Source organism: Sminthopsis crassicaudata, chromosome 6, assembly GCF_048593235.1.
Source record: "Sminthopsis crassicaudata isolate SCR6 chromosome 6, ASM4859323v1, whole genome shotgun sequence".
NCBI classification, from domain to species: Eukaryota; Metazoa; Chordata; class Mammalia; order Dasyuromorphia; family Dasyuridae; genus Sminthopsis; species Sminthopsis crassicaudata.
In genome coordinates, this window is record NC_133622.1 from 37,212,418 (window position 1) to 37,232,383 (window position 19,966).

The 19,966-nt window shown below is 35.2% G+C and overlaps 1 protein-coding gene across 2 annotated transcripts in view; it reads right to left on the reverse strand.

The window, feature by feature from the left end:
- Positions 1-2,267: 2,267 nt before the first annotated feature.
- Positions 2,268-19,966, reverse strand: part of TEC (tec protein tyrosine kinase) — a 110,709-nt gene continuing 93,010 nt past the window's right edge. For both annotated transcript variants that reach the window (XM_074272568.1, XM_074272569.1), the window contains exons 12-19: positions 18,820-18,953; positions 15,307-15,381; positions 14,191-14,362; positions 13,873-14,089; positions 6,461-6,525; positions 4,589-4,707; positions 4,346-4,503; positions 2,268-3,281 (exon numbers count right to left, since the gene is read on the reverse strand). In XM_074272568.1, the coding sequence (XP_074128669.1) occupies positions 3,198-3,281; positions 4,346-4,503; positions 4,589-4,707; positions 6,461-6,525; positions 13,873-14,089; positions 14,191-14,362; positions 15,307-15,381; positions 18,820-18,953 (1,024 nt within the window). In that variant the 3' untranslated portion in view covers positions 2,268-3,197. The remainder of the gene's footprint in view (positions 3,282-4,345; positions 4,504-4,588; positions 4,708-6,460; positions 6,526-13,872; positions 14,090-14,190; positions 14,363-15,306; positions 15,382-18,819; positions 18,954-19,966) is intronic.

Genomic DNA, 19,966 nt, shown 5'->3' on the forward strand with positions numbered 1-19,966 from the left:
GTTGGAGGAAGTATACAGATACCAATAGATACTACACTTTTAATCCAGGTCTTGTTTCCTCAGAATTTAAGTATATTTTATATACATACAAAGTTATTTCTCAGCACACATTAGTATGTTTTCCTTTGGAAGAGATCTTAAGTTAGGAGTGGAAAGAGTTTTGGATTTAGTCAAAAGACTTGAGTTATAGACCCTACTCTTACTAACTCACTAAATGACCTGAAAGTATTGGATTATATCATGTTGCTCAATCAATTTTTTTTCCTGACCTTTTAACAGTCTGATGAAATCTATAGACCCCTTTTTAGAATATCTTATTATTAATAATACTAGCATTTATGGAATGCTTTAAGTTTTGCAATGTTTTATAGATATTATCTCTTTTTTTTTTCCTCACAATAATTCTGGAAAGTAACTATTATTATTATCCTCATTTTAGAGACGGAGAAACTGAGACAGATAGATATTAAATGGTGTGACATTTTTGTGGCAGCCCTTTTTGTAGTGGCAAGAAACTGGAAACTGAGTGGATGCCCATCAGGTGTTGAATGGCTGAATAACTTTTGGTTTATGAATGTTACAGAATATTGCCGTTTTATAAGAAACTATCAGGAGGATGATGTTAGAGAGGCCTGGAGAGACTTTCTGAACTGATGCTAAGGGAAGTGAGTTGAACTAAGAGAACATCATACTCAGCAACAATATTATGTGATAATCAACTCTGGACATGGCTTTTTTCAAAAATGAGGTGATTCAGGCCAGCTCCAATGGTCTTATGATGGAGAGACCATCTACATCCACATAAAAGATTGGGGGACTGAATGTGGAACAAAACATAGTATTTTCACCTTTTTGTTGTTATTTGCTTGCTCTTTTTTTTCTCCCTCATTTTTCTCCCCTTTTTGATATGATTTTTCTTGTGCAGCTAATAAATGTGGAAATATGTTTAGAAGAATTGCACCTGTTTAACCTACATTGGATTACTTGCCCTCTAGGAGAGGGAGTGAGAAAAATTTGGAACACAAAATTTTGCTAGGGTGAATGTTGAAAACTATCTTTGCATGTATTTTGAAAATAAAAAGCTAATTTTTTTTTAAGCTCATGGATCCCAGGTTAAAAATTCCTGGTTCGATGAACTCTAAAGCATTCTCCATCAGTGCTAACATTCTGAATTCTGTTTGTAGAGGCAGTTTAGATTTGGATAAATAAGGTATTTGTTTCAGAAAATAAATAAGGATCATAAAAGACATATTTATGCCTACTCTTTCCCATATTATCATACGCTTATGGGTAGCTTTGAAATTTACTTCATTCCTTTGAATTAAAAAGAGAAAATGAAGGAAGAAAATATTAAATTTATTAAATGTGATACGTAAAGAAAAACGAATAGGATATAAGGTAGAGACTGAGATCTAGACAAAATACTCCAGCTGGGATTGGGGGTGGGAAGGACAGGTCAAGGAAAGCTCACTAGAATATATAGGACCTGAACTGAGTACTGAAGGAAGCTAAGGATCATGAAAGGCAAAAATAAGAATGAACCTGGCTTGTCAAATTCAGGGAACAAATAGCCCAATTAGCTGGGACTGTATTGTAAAAAGATCAGTGTAAATTAAGTCTAGAAAGTTAGTGCATTAGAGCCATTGGGATGCAACCTATTTGGTTGTAGTGTTGACTACTCTGAACTTTTTCTTGCTCTCAGCTCTAAATGTCTCATTTTAGGTCTTGGGGCTTCCACTGATAGCATGTAAACTGCTTAGGAGCAGGAATCATTTCATTTTCCCCCTTAGATCTCTAGTCCTTAGCAGAGGCCTTGGCCCAGAGTAGGTACTTTATAAATGTCTGTTGATTGAGTTAAAACTCATTTTAATAAAGGCCTATTCTTTTATTCACCTACTGGTCTGACTCTTTGGGGAAACCCACCATTAAGGAACTGTAAGGGAATTACAAAGAAGCAGAAATAGCAAGTGTACAGATGGTAAAAATTTAGCAAGAAAAGGGAGAAAAGATAGAGGATGAAAGCATGAAGCATGATGGCAGGACAAAAGAAAAGCAGGGATCATATCTTGTATCTTTCACATCCCTCAAAATGTCTAGTTTTAGAAAAAAATGAAAGAAATGATAGTTGATGTTAATAATAATGCTTTCACCTGGGCTTATAGGAGCAAAGGGAGAAATATTAACTCTTGGGGACAGAGTAAAAAAAGTGGAAGCACTGAAACTGTAAAAAGAAATTCAGTTGCTTTTAAATCAAAAGAGAACTCACATTTCTTATAAATATATAACTTTATGTTTATGTATATATTTACAATACATACAACATGTAAATCATATGGATTGTGATATCACTTAATACTTCAATGGACTTGTGATCTTATGGATGTGGAGAATCCCTTCTACAGTGCAGATAGCAACCCATTTGTGCCTTCTCATTCTCTTCATCTCTGGTTCATATCCTCCCACTGGATTTTGTGATAGGGTGAATGGGTGAGACCCAATATTCTGTAGCTTTCTTCTAGATCTCTTGACACTGAAGAGAAGCCAAAAGGATGTAAAGGTCAGCCATTTCTCATTTTTGCCATGTGACTGATCCATCTCCTTTTCCAATCTTAGTCTCTGAAAACATTGTATGCAGCTCTTGTGTCCCTCCACTGCATCAGATGACACACAATATTAATCACTTGCAACCAATCAACACTATCCAAGTATTGAAGAATGCTTAATTCTATTATATTGCAAATGACCCCAAAGATGGAGACTTAGATGATTTGGGCTCTTTGCTCTTTCTGTTCCTATTTTCAGGATGGAGCTTTGGTCACTGGTCTGAGAAACCAATGAGGAGAGAAGCTGGGAGGGCATTCCTCCAGCTCACAGCCCCATTCCTATTCCTGTCTGATCCTGAACTTCTGTTGTTACCACCGGCATCGCTTCTTCCAACTGACACAACAACGCTTCCCTCCAGGTCTCTGAAGAGCTACCTTTTTGTAGTTTGTAATTCCTTTCTGCAAGGCTGTCCTAATTGGACGATGAGCCATACATTTAGTGCTGTGGGTGCTCCTCAAGTAAAAGCCTAGCATTACTCTGGAATAAACCAAATAAGCTATTTATCCATGTGCAAAATAAATTAAGAGTTCTGCCCAAGGCACCAGTTTTCCTTTTGCTCTGGCATTAGGGGATGACCAGTTACATAGCACCATTTATCTTCCGAAAGTTTCTTCACATTCTGCTAGTTCATCGATTGTGCGTAGCAGCTCCTCAAACGAAGGTCTTCCCTCTGGCTTCTGTGTTTAAAAAAACCCAAAAGTGATATTTTGATATTTAGATACATTCTAGACTTAGTTTATCTTTGCTTGAATCTGTGTAATAACACGCTAACAGTGTTTCCCTCATTAACTACTACATGCTTGGATAGTCTAATAGTTTTTTTAAACTAATTCCCTTTTAACTAATTTAACTAATTAACTAACTTTTAACTAATTCTCTGTTCTTTCTGCAAAGCACAGCTGGACTAATGATCCCAAATTACAATTTTCATCATAGTATTCACCTATGTTTGATTAGCTCCTGCCACTCAGATCAAGTTTTCCTCTTCCAATCCATCCTGCAGAGCACAGCAATCAGCGAGGCAATTCCCAAATATCTATTGGCAGATGCTCTGCCACACTGAGAACTAATCTATGTTAGGGGCTAGAGAGATACCCTAGCCAGCTACCTACCATGCTACCCAACTGGGGCCATATCTGGGACCAAGAGATTCCCAAGAAAGTATGGAAAATCATCCCAACTCCCTATTTTCTAGTCAAAGTCTGTTCTGTGTGAATGAGTATCCTCACAGGAGTAAGAATACCCTTTGGGCATGAATTATTCCCTGAGAATCCTGTTGGTAAGTGTGGCCCAGTTCCTTGTGGTAAATATACCTAAATAGGGAATGGGGCATTAGCCCTGAGCTAGTGTAGACTCCCATTGTTTATCCCTTCAAGAGGCAGCAAAACAAAGTGAAAAGAATGATTGTGCTCAGATTCCGGAAGACCTGAGTTCTAATTGCACCTTTTTATACTTTGTGACCTGAACAAGACCCTAAGACTAAGTCACAGATTGGTGGTAGAAAAGAGTTATAAGACCAAGAATTGCTCATTCTATGTCACAGACAAACAAACCTTTCCCACTGCTGCAACAGTTAACATTAAATACTTGAAATTCACTTAGACAGGCTATTAGAAATTACAAAATGTATGTACCAAGAGAATAGCCTATAAAATGATCAGTCCCCACCATCCACAAAATCTCAACCACAGCCCAATCTTTCTGGACAATTAAAACAAATATTTCAGGGGAGAAAACCTACCTCATGCCAACAGCTCAGCATCACTTCATACACATATCTCGAAGCCAGCTTTGGCCGGTAAAGCCTGTGGCCTCGGCTGACCATCGTCACCACCTCATAGTTGGCGTTTTTCTCAAAAGGCATTCGCCCCTCGGTGAATATTTCCCACATTAACACACCTGGAAATGGACACAAATCACCGAGTTACCTCTGAGCATTTCTTCCACAAAATGGTCTTCAGGACACCTTGGGAAAACTGCTTACCAAAGGACCAGACGTCTGACTTGCTGCTAAATCGACAATAATTAAAAACTTCTGGAGGACACCATTTCACTGGAAACTTAGCACCTGAAGAACTGGTATACTGGTCATCCAGGACGTATCTAAAAGGAACATAACAAGAACTCACCGTCCACACTCGGCTCTGAGCAAGACAAGTACTCTCGGGATTTGATTTGAGGGATAACTTGAATACACAACATTTGCAATATGTATGTGTTTAAAAGACAGTATTTGGACACAGAAAAATACCAGAATAAAAGCCAGAAGACCCCATGTCTAAACATTCTAATGCTTGGTTCTGCTACTTACATACATACATATATATATATATATATATATATATATATATATATATACATACATACACACACACACACACACACATATATATACACATACAAAATGTTCCAAATTCTCCCCTCCTTCCCCCCACTCAGTAATAACAGACTTTTGGCAGGGACACTATAACAAGGTCCTCTGTAAAACGAGAGGATTATAATAAATGCTCTCTCAAGTTCCTTCCAGCTCTAAGATTCTATTGTTTTAATGCTAGAAGATAAGAATATACCTCCATAAGGTGCACTCAAGACAGTCTCTAAGCAGATTTCTATGAAAATAATATTATAATGAGGTCTCAGGAGAGAAAGGGGCTGCAAAGCATTTTATGAGATACACTGCCGCCTAGTGGTTAACATTGCGAGGTAGATTCATAATTAAAGAACATTTATGACGGAACACAATGATTAATCTCCCGTGGTAGCTGGGAAGGCACTTGACACATGAAGACATTTCTTGTGATTACTGATTCTCCCAAATAACCAGTAGGATCCTTTTATTTTTCCCTGATGCGCTCTCCAGCAACTGCTTACACTAACTGTTCCACATCTTCCTTTGTCAAGCTGCTTTTCTCCCAGAGCACCTCACCTCCCACTTGAACGAGAAAATAGAAATCATCTATCTTTCCTACTTCAACCCCCCCCCAAAATCCTGTACATCATCCCCTAATTCTCTGCCCTTCTCTTTGATGAAGAGGCTCTTCATCTTAGCCAAGACCTACTCCTCTACAAGAACCTTGGATCCCCAACTCCTCTATGAGGTTGCCAGTTTATCCATTTCTCTCCCCGCATCTTGCTGATCTCCAATCTCTCCTTATTAACTAGCTCTTTGCCTACAAACATACCCACCTTTCCCTTATTCTTTTTTTTTTTTTTCCTGAGGCAATTGAGATTAACTGACTTGCCCAGGGTCACACAGCTAGGAAATGTTAAATTTTTGAGGCCAGATTGAACTCGGATCCTTCTGTGTTCAGGGCTGGTGCTCTATCCACTGCGCCATTCCTCATTCTTTAATAGTTTTCCCTTGATCTTTCTATCCACTCAAGCTACAAGACTCATTCTGTGTCCGTTTCTCTCACTGTATATTTTGACCTTCCCTGATCCTGATAATGATACAATAAAAGTGGTGAAAGTCATTGCTTCCATCTTATAGATGAGAAAATTGAGTTTAAGTAGCTTTCCCAAAGACTTACAGTTAATAATGCAGCAGAATAAGGACAGAAACAGGTCATCTGATTCCAAGTGAAATGAATAATCATCACTTTAATAATAACAGTATTTATATAATGCTTAAGTTTTGCAAATTGCTTTACATTTTAACACATTTGATTCATACTCCAGGGTTTTTTCCACCAAATAGTACAGTTAAATGTGCTTTATATTTCCAAGTTCACATACTGAATTTTTTTTTAACTGAGGCAATTGAGGTTAAGTGACTTGCCCAGGGTCACAGAGCTAGTCATACAAAATTTTTTTCAGAGAAAATATATAAAAAACATTCGTGCAAACTCACTCCTACCTTGCCATTCCAAAGTCAGACACCTTCACAACTCCTGACTCATTCACTAAACAATTCCTGGCAGCCTGCAAAAAAAAAAAAAAAAAAAAAAAAAAAAAAAATGATGCTATATTAGTTAAAAAAGAAAGAAAGAAACTCGACCATGAAAAGTTATGATAATTTCCACTTATGGTATAACCAAAATTTGCCAAAAGGGAAAAGGCATGATAGACTTTTGGCAAAATAACTGGTCACAGAACTACATCTGATGAGGAGCATTCACTTGGTAAATCATAAATGCAGAATTTGATTTTCTTTCTTCATCATCTTCCTCAGATTTCAATATCCAACTTTGTGCTACCTTAAGCTGTCAGCCCAGCTTCTTTCCTTCCAGAGTCATTTCCATTCTACCATCAGATATTGCTACTATATTTTGAAATTAAGGTCATTGAGCCTGATTCTCAGCAGGGCTGGGTCTGAAGGACTCTGCGCAAGATTGATGTCTAGTAGCCAAACTATAGACCAGTGATTCATTCCTTTGCTCATTGTGCATCGCTGTGACTAAGTACAACAAACATGGCAAAAGCAAACACTCCGGCCCCAAGTCAGTCAAATTCAAAGCACTATGTAAAAGCAATCCGCATTTAATCATCATCATGCTTTCAGGGAAAGTTTAAATGAGAAATCAATCTGGCTCTTCTAATTTATATTTGTCTATCACTCCATGAGCATTATACAACTAAGGCAATAGTCATCAAAGGATGGAGAGGGAGCATGTGTGTGGTAGACTATCAGACTTGGGGGTCAACCTGTGAATCTCATCTCAGGCACTTAGTAGTCTCGGACACTTACTAGTTGTGTCACCTTGTGCCAGGACTTCATTTTTCTGGGCAACAATTTTCTGATCTGTAAAACTGAGGAAGGGGAAGTTAAGTGATGCAGTGGATAGAGCACCAGCCTTGAAGTCAGGAGGACCTGAGTTAAATCTGGTCTGAGACACTTAACACTTCTTAGCTATGTGACTTAAGTGACTTAATCCCAATTGCCTTAGCAAAAAAAAAAAAAAAAAAAAAAAAGAAAAGAAAAGAAACTGGGGAGAGATGGACTTAATAAGGTTTCTTTTAGTCCTACATCCATGACCCTGTGTCTTTCACTGGATATATTGTGAATTTTAGTGTTATATAATTGTAGATAAAAGAAAAATGATAAGCAATTTTGCTTAACAAATATATGTAGTATGTTTCCCAAATAAACACAACTTTCCTATTGCGGATACGCACCATCAAAATACTTACAAAGACCCTGACAAAACTTCTCTCTCTTATGGAAAAGAAATTGTGCGCTTTAAGTCTCCATCTACTCTCATGCTGCTGCTAACTTCATTATGTAGATTCCTCACAACAAAGAATACTTTGCCATCAAGAAAAACAGCTTGAGAATCATTGAATGATAGAAATAGCCTAATTAACAGGTGTAGAAAGAAGACTAACATCATTCATTGGTCAATGTTGAAACTGGGGCAGAATAGGTCAATCTAATCTCTCAAGTTTTCAGAAAAGGTAACGGGATGAAAATGGGCCAGCAATCTGCCAAAAATAGAGCTAGTCAGTAGCAGATCAGGAATTTGAATGTATACTACCTATTTCCACTTCTGATGCCCTTTTCCATATAACAAACCATTTCCAAGAAGGATTTTCCTTTTAGTTTCCTATTTCGAAACATGATTAGCTTCCTCTGGACTTAATACCAACTTAAACTTAATTGAAAAGAAAGCTTACAAAGCTTGTCTTAGTTAATAGTGTGGAAAGAGTGGCTCGTTTGGATTAGGAGCCCAGTGTTGAGGGGGGCTTAGTATAAGATACAGTTGTTCTCAGAGAAGAGTTCATTCTATCCTATAAAGCTCAGGAAATGTGGTGCTACATATATTATATTTCCATTCAAGTCAATTTACATAGAGAACAGAGAGTAGAGTGAATGGGTAAGCAGACTAAGAAACTTTAGCTTAACAGAAAAATATATGCATTTTAATTCATTCAGAGTTACACAGAAGTTTCCTTGGTATTACGGTGAAACAAGTGATGAGGTAACCAAAAAGTACTCATCTCCTCCTTTCTCCAGGTACCATTCTTTTATAAGAATATTATTAATTGGTGTAGCTTAGTGGTGCAGTGGATAAAGCACCAGCCCTAAAGTCAGGAGGACCTGAGTTCAAATCTGGCCTCAGACACTTAATACTTCCTAGATGTGTGAGTCCTGGGCAAATCACTTGACTCCAACTGCCTCAGCAAAATAAAAAAAATAATATTATTAATTTCAAATTCAGTCTTTCCATCAAAAAAATCATCATAATACCATGGAATCTTCTGGGTAACTCTGAATGAGCTAAGAAGCATTTATTTTTCTACTGAGCTAAAGTTTCTTTCCACCCATGAGATGATTCTCTTCCAGCACACATCAAAATGAGAATCTGATCAAGAACACCAAATTGTTCACACTGATAATTTGAGGGAAAAGTATTTTATCAAGGGAAATACCACAGAGTCTTAACTTGACATAATTCATGTTTTGTTTTGAAATCTTGACCAAGCCCTATATTATTCTGTTGCCTGAGAGAAAAGCCAAGGGAAAAATTCTATAAGGTCTTTAATGACAAAATGATAATGAGATTCCTATACCAATTTCTCACTTCTAAATTTAAAAACATAATGTTATTAATATAGTTTGTTTTTACATCATCTACATCTCACTCTATTTCTCCCTCCACATAATACAATATAAAGACCAAAAATAATTCTGAAAAACTAACCTGCATACCAAAAACTTATGTTTTATGCAGTAACTCACACCCAAAGCCTTCCATTCCTATGAAATTGTCATTATAGTTCCTCTCTGAGATCAAGTTTCATCACTCTAAATTAAAGCACTCAATTTTTTAAAATTTCTCATTTCATTTCCCTTTTTATATAAAATTTATTTTAAATTTTGGAATAAAGCAGACATTTCCATAATAAAGTATAATAAAAAGATGATTTTATAGAAAATTGCAAATCTACTACTATTCCTTTCAAATATGCAACAAAATTTTCACGTAAATTTCCTATTTTATTCTTGTTTCAGTTGATTTACTGTTCTTTCTATTGACACAGAATGCTACTGTAATCACTGTGTATGTTTTCCTGGTATTACCTCCTTTACTTTGCATCAGGTTCATATAAGTTTTCCCATGTTTCACTTGCTTATAATTTCATACTTCTCAACAATATTCCAATACATACATGTATCAGTTTCTTTAGCCATTTCTCAAATGATGGCTACCTATTCTTTCTAGCTCTTTGCTACCCAAAAAAGTACCATTATAAATATTTTTGAATACATTTCAAGAATCATTGAAGTTAGAATATATTGTTACAAAATCTGAATGGAGGGTTTTATATTAGATTCTCAGTTCTCCCAAGAAACCTGCTCCCAGAGAAAAAGATTATACAGAAAAGAAGTCTCCTCCCAGAGAAGGATTATATTTGAGAGACGACAGAACATTTACAGTTTTATATTTATGAATTTGTTTGCAGATCAAAATCACTCTGAAAAGTTTAGCCTGGTCAGAAATAATTTTTTGATTCCATCTCCCCTTCTTTACCTTTAAGCTTAGCCTCTTTTTTATATATGTTATGACTTCTTGGCCCCCAAATTCTTAACCAAACAGAGAACCCTGGATGATTGGGAGGAGAGAAAACAATATAGCTATACTATGTAGGACAGGAGCTTTATAACACAGAAACATGACATTCTAACCTTGAATCTACATTCACACAAAAAAAAAAAAAAAAAAATCAGCCTTTTTTTTGAATTCTACAGAAATTTTTCACTTAAGAATATTTTATTTTTTCCAATTACATGCAAAGATAGTTTTCAGCATTCCTTTTTGTAAGATTTTGAGTTCCAAATTTTTAATCTTTTCCTCCCATACCTTCCTTCTCCCTAAGATAGAAAGCAATCTGGGAAAGGTTATACATGTATACATACAAAAAAATCAGAAAAGCTTTGTCACTTCCAATTTGTTCCTAAGATTTGTCAAAGATCCAAAATCCAGTTTCAGTGCTAATTGCACTTGATATGTCAGCATGTGACACTGCTATCTCCCAGCATTTATTGATTAAGTGATAGAAATAAGAATCATCCTTTACCAATAAGGTTTAAGTCCACAGCTGCAACATCACAGTCACAATGAATGCATTTATTCTGATAAATTCTATTTATTCTGAGATGCTGTTCAATGACTGAGAGCAGCAGATACAATCACACAAAAAGGAACATAGAACACAAATGCTCATGGAACCAACACGAAATATTCCTGAAAGCAGAAATTCAACTGTCTCCTAGTGGCTTCAGAAAGAAAATACTTGACGTAATTCTCAGAATCTCAGAAATGGAAACTCAGAGCTAGCGAGTCCAGCCACTACTGAGCAAAAATCCTCTCTACAATATACCTCACTTTGTATATGCCAAAGAATCAAGTAATCTTGGTTACTTTGAGTGAGGAAGAACTCACTATTTTGCAAGGCAGCCCAAACAACTTTTAGGTAGTTCTAATTCTTGGTCATTTCTTATGATAGCAAACCTAATATCTCTCTTACAACTTGCACCTGCTTTTCCCAGTTCTAACCTCCAGGTCCAAGAAAAACAGGTCTATATTCTCTTCACCATGACAATCTTTCAAAAATCTATAGATAAATATCATTGCCACAAGTTTTATCTTCTTCACAAATATTATATAGTCTCTGAGGATATGGACTCAGCCATATTTCTTTTCTTTTTGGATTTTTATTGCTATCTTTTTTCTTATATCACATTCATTCCCGTACATATGCCCACCCTATCTGCCCTACTCATCAAGCCATTCTTAGAGACAAAATAATCATAAAGAAAAAAAGGCAATTCAAGAATACTAGCCAATTCATAAACTGAGGCTAAAATTTATTGTTATTTGGCTTTGTCAGATACCTTATCCCAGCCTATCAGAGTGCCCTGCATAGCAGGTATTCAATCAATGTTTGACAAACAGAATTTTTTTCCCCTTTATCTGTATAAATGGTACCAAGAAGAAAAGTTCTTTCTGTTACTAAATTACTCCCTGTCTAGACAGCTTTGATTTGAAAGCATATGCTTCTTTGTTTTTCATTAATTTATGAACTTAGTTCAAAAGATTAAACATGATAACAACCAGATGTGCTTCATTTAACTTAATTGTGGATCCAGAGGAAACTGACATCAATCTCCAAAATGGGACCAGGGATTGGCAAGACAGCTCTGGCACAAGCAGAAAGTTCTAGTTTGGAGATCACAGAATCTCTTTATTTCTGAGAGGCTCTTAAAAAGGAATAAAGGAATAAGAGGAAGAATGTAAAGTAATGGCTAAAGAATAAGGAGAAAGGGAATGAGGAGAGGAGAAGGAAGAAAAGAGGGAGAGATAGGGCATGGGTTCTTAATCTGGTGTTCAAAGATCCCCAATGGATCCATGAAGAAGTTTCAGGGAGTCCATGAATTTGGATGGGGAAAAAAAAAGTTACATCCTTTTGTCAATATGATTGATTTCCTTTGTAATCCTGGACATATTTTATGCATTTAAAAACATTAATGTGAGAAAGTGCCCATAAGCTTCAGCAAATTGTCATGACTCAAAAAAAGTTTGAGATCTTTCAAGATAGAAACATGGGACAGGAAGGGAGAAGAGTGAGCAGGAAACAGTGGGGCAGTAGTATGTGTTTCAACAACTGCCTGAGAGGCACTGAGTAGCACATAGGCCATAGGTGATCTACAAATTCCTAAAAATAAGAATGAAACCTCATCTAAGCATTTTTAGGGGAGAATCCTCTTTGAATTTCAGAAGACTCCAGAGGGAAAAGGACATCGAACAGAACTTCTTTAATTCTCCTCTAGCTTTGAGTCATAACTCAGAGAAATTTGCTTCCAAAGATTTGGTAAATAAGACTTAAAAACAAAGATGGAAAACAGAAAAGAAAGAATGATTATATTAAATAGGCTATTAAGACATCATTGCCTTGAAAGACTTAGAAACTCTGATGAATTCAATGACTAATCATAATTTCAAAAGATAAAGCACGCTACTCATGTTGATTTTTAGATATGGCCAGTGTGGGAATTTGTCTTGCTTGACTACGCCTTTTTGCTGCAAGGGCTTTTTTTTTTTTCTTTTTACTGAGGCAATCGGGGTTAAGTGATTTGCCCAAGGTCACACAGCCAGGAAGTGTTAAGTGTCTGAGGTCAAATTTGAACTCAGATCCTCCTGACTTCAGGGCTGGTGCTCTATCCACTGTGCCACCTAGCTGCCCCCTATTGCAAAGGCTTTTGATTTGATTTGATTTTTTAATTGGAAAGCAGTGGAAAGAGGGAGGGGGGGGGGGGGAAAGAGGTCTATTCAACCATTTTAAAAATACACAAAAGAAAAAATCCAGACCAGAAAGAATCACTCAAAAGGGTACCTACACAAAAACAGACTATATATTAGGGCATTAAAAACCTCACAATCAAATGCATAAAGGCAGAAATATTAAATACATCCTTTTCAGATCATGATGCAATAAAAATTATATGTAACAATGGGGCATTGAAAGGCAGACTAAAAACCAACTGGAAATTTTAAAAATCTAATCCTAAAGAATGAATGAATCTGAAAATAAAAAAAGCTATTATTGAAAAAAAAAAAAAAAAAAGAATGGGTCAAATAACAAATCACAGAAACAATCAATAATTTTGTCTAAGAGAATGGCAATAGTGAGACAATGGACCAAAAATTTACAGGATGCAGCCAAAGCATCTTATGGGAAATTTTATATCTCTAAATGCTTACTTGAATAAAATAGAGGGAGAGGAGATCAATGAATTGGGTTTGCAACTTAAAAAGCTGAGAAAACAAATAAAAACTCTCAATTAAATACCAAATTAGAAATTCTGAAAATCAAAGGAGAGATTAATAAAACTGAAAGTAAGAATCACTAAAAAGACAAGTTAGGGATCTTACAAAGTTAATGTTCAAATTAATTTTGTACTTGGGAAGAAAAAGGAAGCTGTGCATTTCATATACAATCATCTTATTCTGTTCTATTAAATGTAAAGAAATGCCTACTTTATTGGGTATATTTTGAATTCAGAATAAAAATAAAAGTTTTTAAATGTTTCAAAAGTACACACCACTACAACTATTTGTAATTAATTGTTCCCAAGCAATTAGGGAGAACTCGTAGAATTAATAATCTTATAATTTCACCATTAATTCTGAATCCTAAATTGTAAGCTGCAAGGTTTTGAGGATAAGCTGAGCAATGGATGCTGTGAGTGTTGGCTAATGACCAGCCATCTAAGCTCGCAGATACTATTCACCAAAAAGCTTGGCTGAAAAGCCAACGTAAGATTACCAGATCTCTGTGGATGAAGCTGTTCCTCTCCAGGTATTCCATTCCTTCACACACATCCTGACACATGCTCAGCAGAACATCTCTACTGAAATGACCATGTCTTTGTCGGAGAAAGTTCAGAAGACAACCACATTCCATGAACTCCGTGACGATGTAAATGGGTCTTTGCTGGGTGCACACACCATAAAGCTGAACTAATTTGGGGTGAGTTAGCTTCCTGGAAGGGCAGAAATCAAAAACAAAATTATTGCATGGAAATCCTTCTGCCCCAGCTGAAGCACACACACAACACAGCCAAAAGAAAAGTCCAAGACTCACATCATCACTTTGGCTTCTTCAATGAAGTCTTCCTCACACATCGCACCTTCTCGGATAGCTTTGATTGCCACCTTGTACTGGGCCCGCCATTTGCCAAGCCTGACTACCCCAAAAAGTCCACTTCCCAATTCTCTCATAAAGGTCAGCTCTGAGGGGTTGATCTCCCATTTTTCTGTAAAAATGATGGTATTAAAATGTAAGGATCATAGTATAACATTACTATTGGCAAAATGGAATCAGAGAATCATAGATTTCAAGCTAGAAGGAACTTTAGGAAGTATGGGGATCCAATCCTGCCATTTTACAGATGAAGAAACAGATTGAGAGCTCAGGCAGGATCATACAGCAAATTAGTATTTTGGGCAAGATTTGAACTCAGATCTTCCTCATTCCAAGCTGAGTACTTGCCATCTTGCTGAACTCTGAGAGAACAGAAATACTTTCAGAAAGGACAAAACAGCTGCTAATTTTGTCAAACAGAATAAAACTGCATCCCCATTATACACAGTGAGGTGATGCAGTAGATAGAGCACTGGGCTGGGAGTCACTTAATCCTGTTTGCCTCTGTTTCCTCATCTGTAAAATGAGCTGGAGAAGGAAATGGCAAACTGTTCTAGCATCTCTGCCAAGAAAACCCTATGGACAATGAGTCTATGGGTCATTTGGAGACAGTCACAACTAAACAACCAATGAATGTGTATGGGGCTCTTAGGTGCTAGGGACCCATGGACAAAAAATGATAGTCCCTACCCCTCAAGGAGCTTCTAATTCAGTTGATTAACTTAATAACTTTTTCCTCATACACCTATAAGTAAACAATATAACAATGAGAGTGCATCACATTAATTTGTAGAGAGTATAATGCTAGCATTTAATATTCACAAAGAAATTTTTTTCTATTTTACTATAAAATATGAAATAAGCAAAGTCATATCTACAAATTGAATTCATTTTGGTAAGTAATTCATAGGTACAGGTAAGAAATGTTTTTAAAACTCCTCTATATTTATTAAAATTTTAAATTTCAGGCTCAAATTTTGGGCATTTAGATTTTTTAAACTTTGAATTTGTCCTGTGATAATCTGTCCAAAAAAGAATTATTATGAGAAATATTACCGTAGCTGAACCCTGCAGTCGTTGGTGCATTCTTCCCTTTAGCACTTACTGGGTACCGCAGCCTGGTGACAAGCCCTTAAGATGAGAAAAATATTAAAATAGAACATCTGTTACTAAGCCTCTTTGTTATTTTACATTATCATGATAAATTCATCTATTCCATTCATTCATTTATTTACTTGCTGGAAGATAATCCAGAATAATGCTAAATTCAAAAGTTAGGTTTGGGGGCAGCTAGATGGAGCAATAGATGGAGCACTCACTCGGGAAGAAGTAGGATCTGAGTTTAGCCTCAGACATTTGACATTTACTACCTATGTGACCCTGGGCAAGTTACTTAACCCCAACTAGTTCACCAAAATAAATAAATAAATAAAAGTTTGGGTTTGAGCCATGACTTGTTGGCTAATCAAGTCACAATTCTCTGCATTTAACTACTTTGTGTTTAAATGATATCAATATTCTGGGGCTAGATAGAATACATCTTATGCATTCTTTTTCATAGCAATTTCATCCCCAAACTCAAGGAGTTTATAATGTAATCTCACATTTGTATTCATCTTAAGTGAATAAAATCACTTATTAAACTGTTTGGTTGATCAGTCAGTTTTGGGGGAGAGGGCTTTAAATCCTACAGGCAGGCTGCTTGCTAATACTGTCCTAAAAGAGAACACAGCATTTGCTGTTAATAATGGCTGTGATATAACAACCTTTTCAGATAGATTTTTCACTTGAGAAAATGAAAATTAGACATATTATTATTAGAAATATTGCTACTATACATTATATTTCCTGACATATTTTTCATTAAAAGGCCCAATAGCTTTGCTATATAATGAATATTTGTTACTGAGAATAGAAATAATTTAAATAAATGTCAGATATTTTAGCCTCCCTCCTGCAACAAAATGAATAATTTTGTTTGGGATGGATAAACCTAATGAAATTGATATGAAGGTAAAATAGAAAAGAGGAAAAAAATACTTCCACAAAAATATCCTTTCCAAAAAAAAAAAGCAGAAATAAAGGATTAAGAATGAGAGGTTACATTTCAGATTTTTCTGTATATTATTATACAGTCATCTGCAAATCACAAATAGCAACAAAGTGGCTTCAAATAGGGGTGAGGTAGAATGATATTTCATATCAATGGTTTATTCAAATAGAAGAGATACAATCCATATGACTCCTCATATGGAAATGTTAAAATTTTTAAATATTAAGGGCAAATTAAGTGTTAAATTTAAAGTTTAATTCAACATCTATTAAGTGATCACTGTGTATTTTGCTAGCCATGCGTGGAGATAATCAAGTTCAGGCCAACCCTTCACATCTTCACAACTCAGCCTGCCACTGGTACCTAAGCCTTCAGACACCTGTAGCTTGTACCCTTCAAATCGACTGATGTGACTGATCTGACAGATCCTGGAACTAGTCCAGATTCTAAGATGAGGGACCCCTAAGTACTTAGCAAGCACAAAGAGAAAACCAGATAGAAACCCTATCATTCAATCAAATACAATTATCCCTTCCTCATCGATGGGGTTAAGGACAAGATGCCCTCACAATCTGAAAAATCTGCATTAAAAAATTTGTGGACCTCTCTTCGTACCAAAGAAGCCTAGATTTTTTTTTCTTTTATGAGTTATTTACAGTATCTAACTGTAAAATTTGAGTTAAGTATTTGGTTATAAGCTCTATGTTGTCTGTGGCTTCCACAAAACTCCCCACAAATTCCTATTTAATTTCTTATGCCAACCCATGATATATGGAAACCACGAGGGGGAAAGTTGTGATGTGGAAGGGATAATTATCCTAGTGGTATCCTAGAGCAGGGCTTCTTAAAATACAAACAACACTGCTTGGCTTTCAAAATCTTTCACAATTTGCCTCTTGCCTTTCCAGGTATATGGTATATTAAAATGTCACATAAAGATAACATGTCTAAAACAGAACTTATTATCTTTCCTCCAAAATTCTCTCCTCTTATTTCTGTCAAAGTTACTGTGACTCTTCTAGTTTTATTGGTTTCTAACCTTAGTGTTGTCCTCAATTCCACATTCTCCCTTATCCTTAATTAGCAGGCAAATCTTTCCAATCCTTCTTCTACAACAAGGTTTCTTTAAACTTTTCCTGCTCACAGCCCCTTTTCGCCCAAAGAAATTTTCACACAACCTAGGATTGTGTAAATATCTCTATGTAGATATTTATTATATATCTATGTATATTTAATATATATATAATAGGTATATAAATCAAATATTTGCTGATAATAACTCATAATTTTGACCCCCCACATTTAATTATGAGACCTTATAACCCACAGTTTAAAAGCTGGGTCCTATACTGTGCCAGGATGCCCAACAATTTGTTATATCATATGTATATCCTTGTGAATTTGCATTTTATAATTTATGCATTAGAAATGTCTTTAGTATTCTTATGGATTGAAGATTCTCATCTAATTAATGCAATTTTATTTCCTTAGAATTTAAATTTATTTAGATACTAAAATAATCTTCAATTATAATGGAATAAGAATTCTCCATCTGTGAGAAAAAACTTATTAAACTCTTATTATGTACCAGCACTGCTCTTAAAGAGTTCACAATCTAATAGAATAAGATAACACATGAAGAAATTTATGATGACAAGCAGATGGAAAGGCCCAAAAATCCTTAGGGTACAATGACAAAGCAGATGGAATGCATCCTCTTTGATATTTCTAGGGATCAAAGCATATCCTTTTCTGACAGTGACAAGGTCTTTGGTGAATAGTGGATATGATCAAAATAACTAAGTTCAGCAGATTTAAATTACCTTTTGGCACTGGAAGAGGGAAGACTACCATTAATTTTTATTTCTGGTCCCATTTTCAGTGCATCACTTTTCCATATTTCTTTTCTTCTATCCAAATTAACCTTTTCCACAGTGGGAGTGAAATAGGTCTTGATTTGAACAAGGTTAATTCACACTTGCCTTTGTACTATCCATAAAGAAAGGACTTCCTCAATCAATAAATAGTGCCAACTAAGTTTTTTCCATTCTTATGGGGACCTAAGTTAAGAAATATTGACTGATTACCCCTTAGCAAAGAATTTTAGCATCGGAACTGAATGTATATAAATGTGCTTGTTAATTATAGCCAATTCATATCTTTTAAAGAAGACTGAACTAAAGAAGCAGAAAGGAAAAATCTGAGTGATCCTACTAATTAAGTAATGAATAACATAAGATAGGAGGTTAAATTAAAGAAAGAAGATATTAGGATAATTCACTGTCCTAACACATCAGATCAGTTTTTGTATGTAGACACACATATATACTATGCAAAATGACAGCTATTCTATATAAAAGTTATTTTCAAAGTTCAAAATAATTTAAATAAATTATAATTCTACTTTACATTAAATTACAAAATTGTATTTTCTGAAAGATTAACCATAAAACTTGATCATGTCACCAATTACACTAAATAGAACACTTTTTTTTTTTTAAGTCAGATAACTTTACCTGCTGCATTGTGCTTATGGTATTCAATAATTTCAGGGATCGAATTAAATGCATGTTTTTCGGCAAGATAATACTTCTTTGGAGATGATGCTGTTTCCTTTATATGATAGTGTCTAAATCCTGATGAACCTTCCCTAAAATAAGATTTAAGAAAAAAAAAAAAAAAAAAAAAGAATTAATCTTCACCAGTACTGACTTACAAATTTTATAACTTATTCTTGAAATAGCTCATAAAAAAGTTTTCCTCTGAGAAGTATTCTCAGAGAAGACTTGGCTCTTGGACTTGGACAAGGATTTGGAATAATAACAAATAAACTATTATCTTGCTATAATTTGAATATATACTGAGAGTCCTTCAAAATGTCCTTTAGATCCTGATCTGTGTCCTAAAAGATCCAAATTGTATTAAGTCCACATAGAATACCAAGTCACCTTTCACATGACTGCCAGATATCCAGAAATAATATGTAAATGGAGAGTACAAATAGTAATCACTAGGACTTAAGATGAGTTACTTATGAGCAGGTCATGCCAAATTAACCTCATTTTATTTTTAAAATATTACTGTATATTTCATATCTGGAATTCAATGAGGCACTTGACAAAATTTCTCATAATATTCTTGTGGAAAATATGGAGGAAAATCAGTATTAAATGAATCTGAAACTAGCTGAATATTCAAACCAGAAAAGTAATGATTAAGGGATCAATGTCAATCTGGAAGAGGTTCTCCAATGAAGTATCCAAGGACTCCCTGTTCAACATTTTTTAAGAATCAATTCTATGGATTAAAGTACAGATGGCATGTTTATCCAATTTATAAATGTCACAGGGTTAGGATATCAAGCTACTGCAGAGAAAGAGAGAATTGGGATCCAAAAATGTTTTGAAAGGTTATAAAGATTAAGAGATTTTATCAAACAAATTTTCATTGTAATAAATGTAAATTCCTACATTTGGATTTAAAGAATCAAAGAATTTAGAGACACAATGACAAAAATTCACATGAAAAAGAACTGAGTTGATTAAAAAAATCAACTTTAGTTGTAGAAAACAACTTAATAGAAGTAATGACATGATGATTATTAAAACAAGTAAAAAAAAAAAAAAAAAAGCCTTCATGGAGACATGATAGCTATCTTCAACT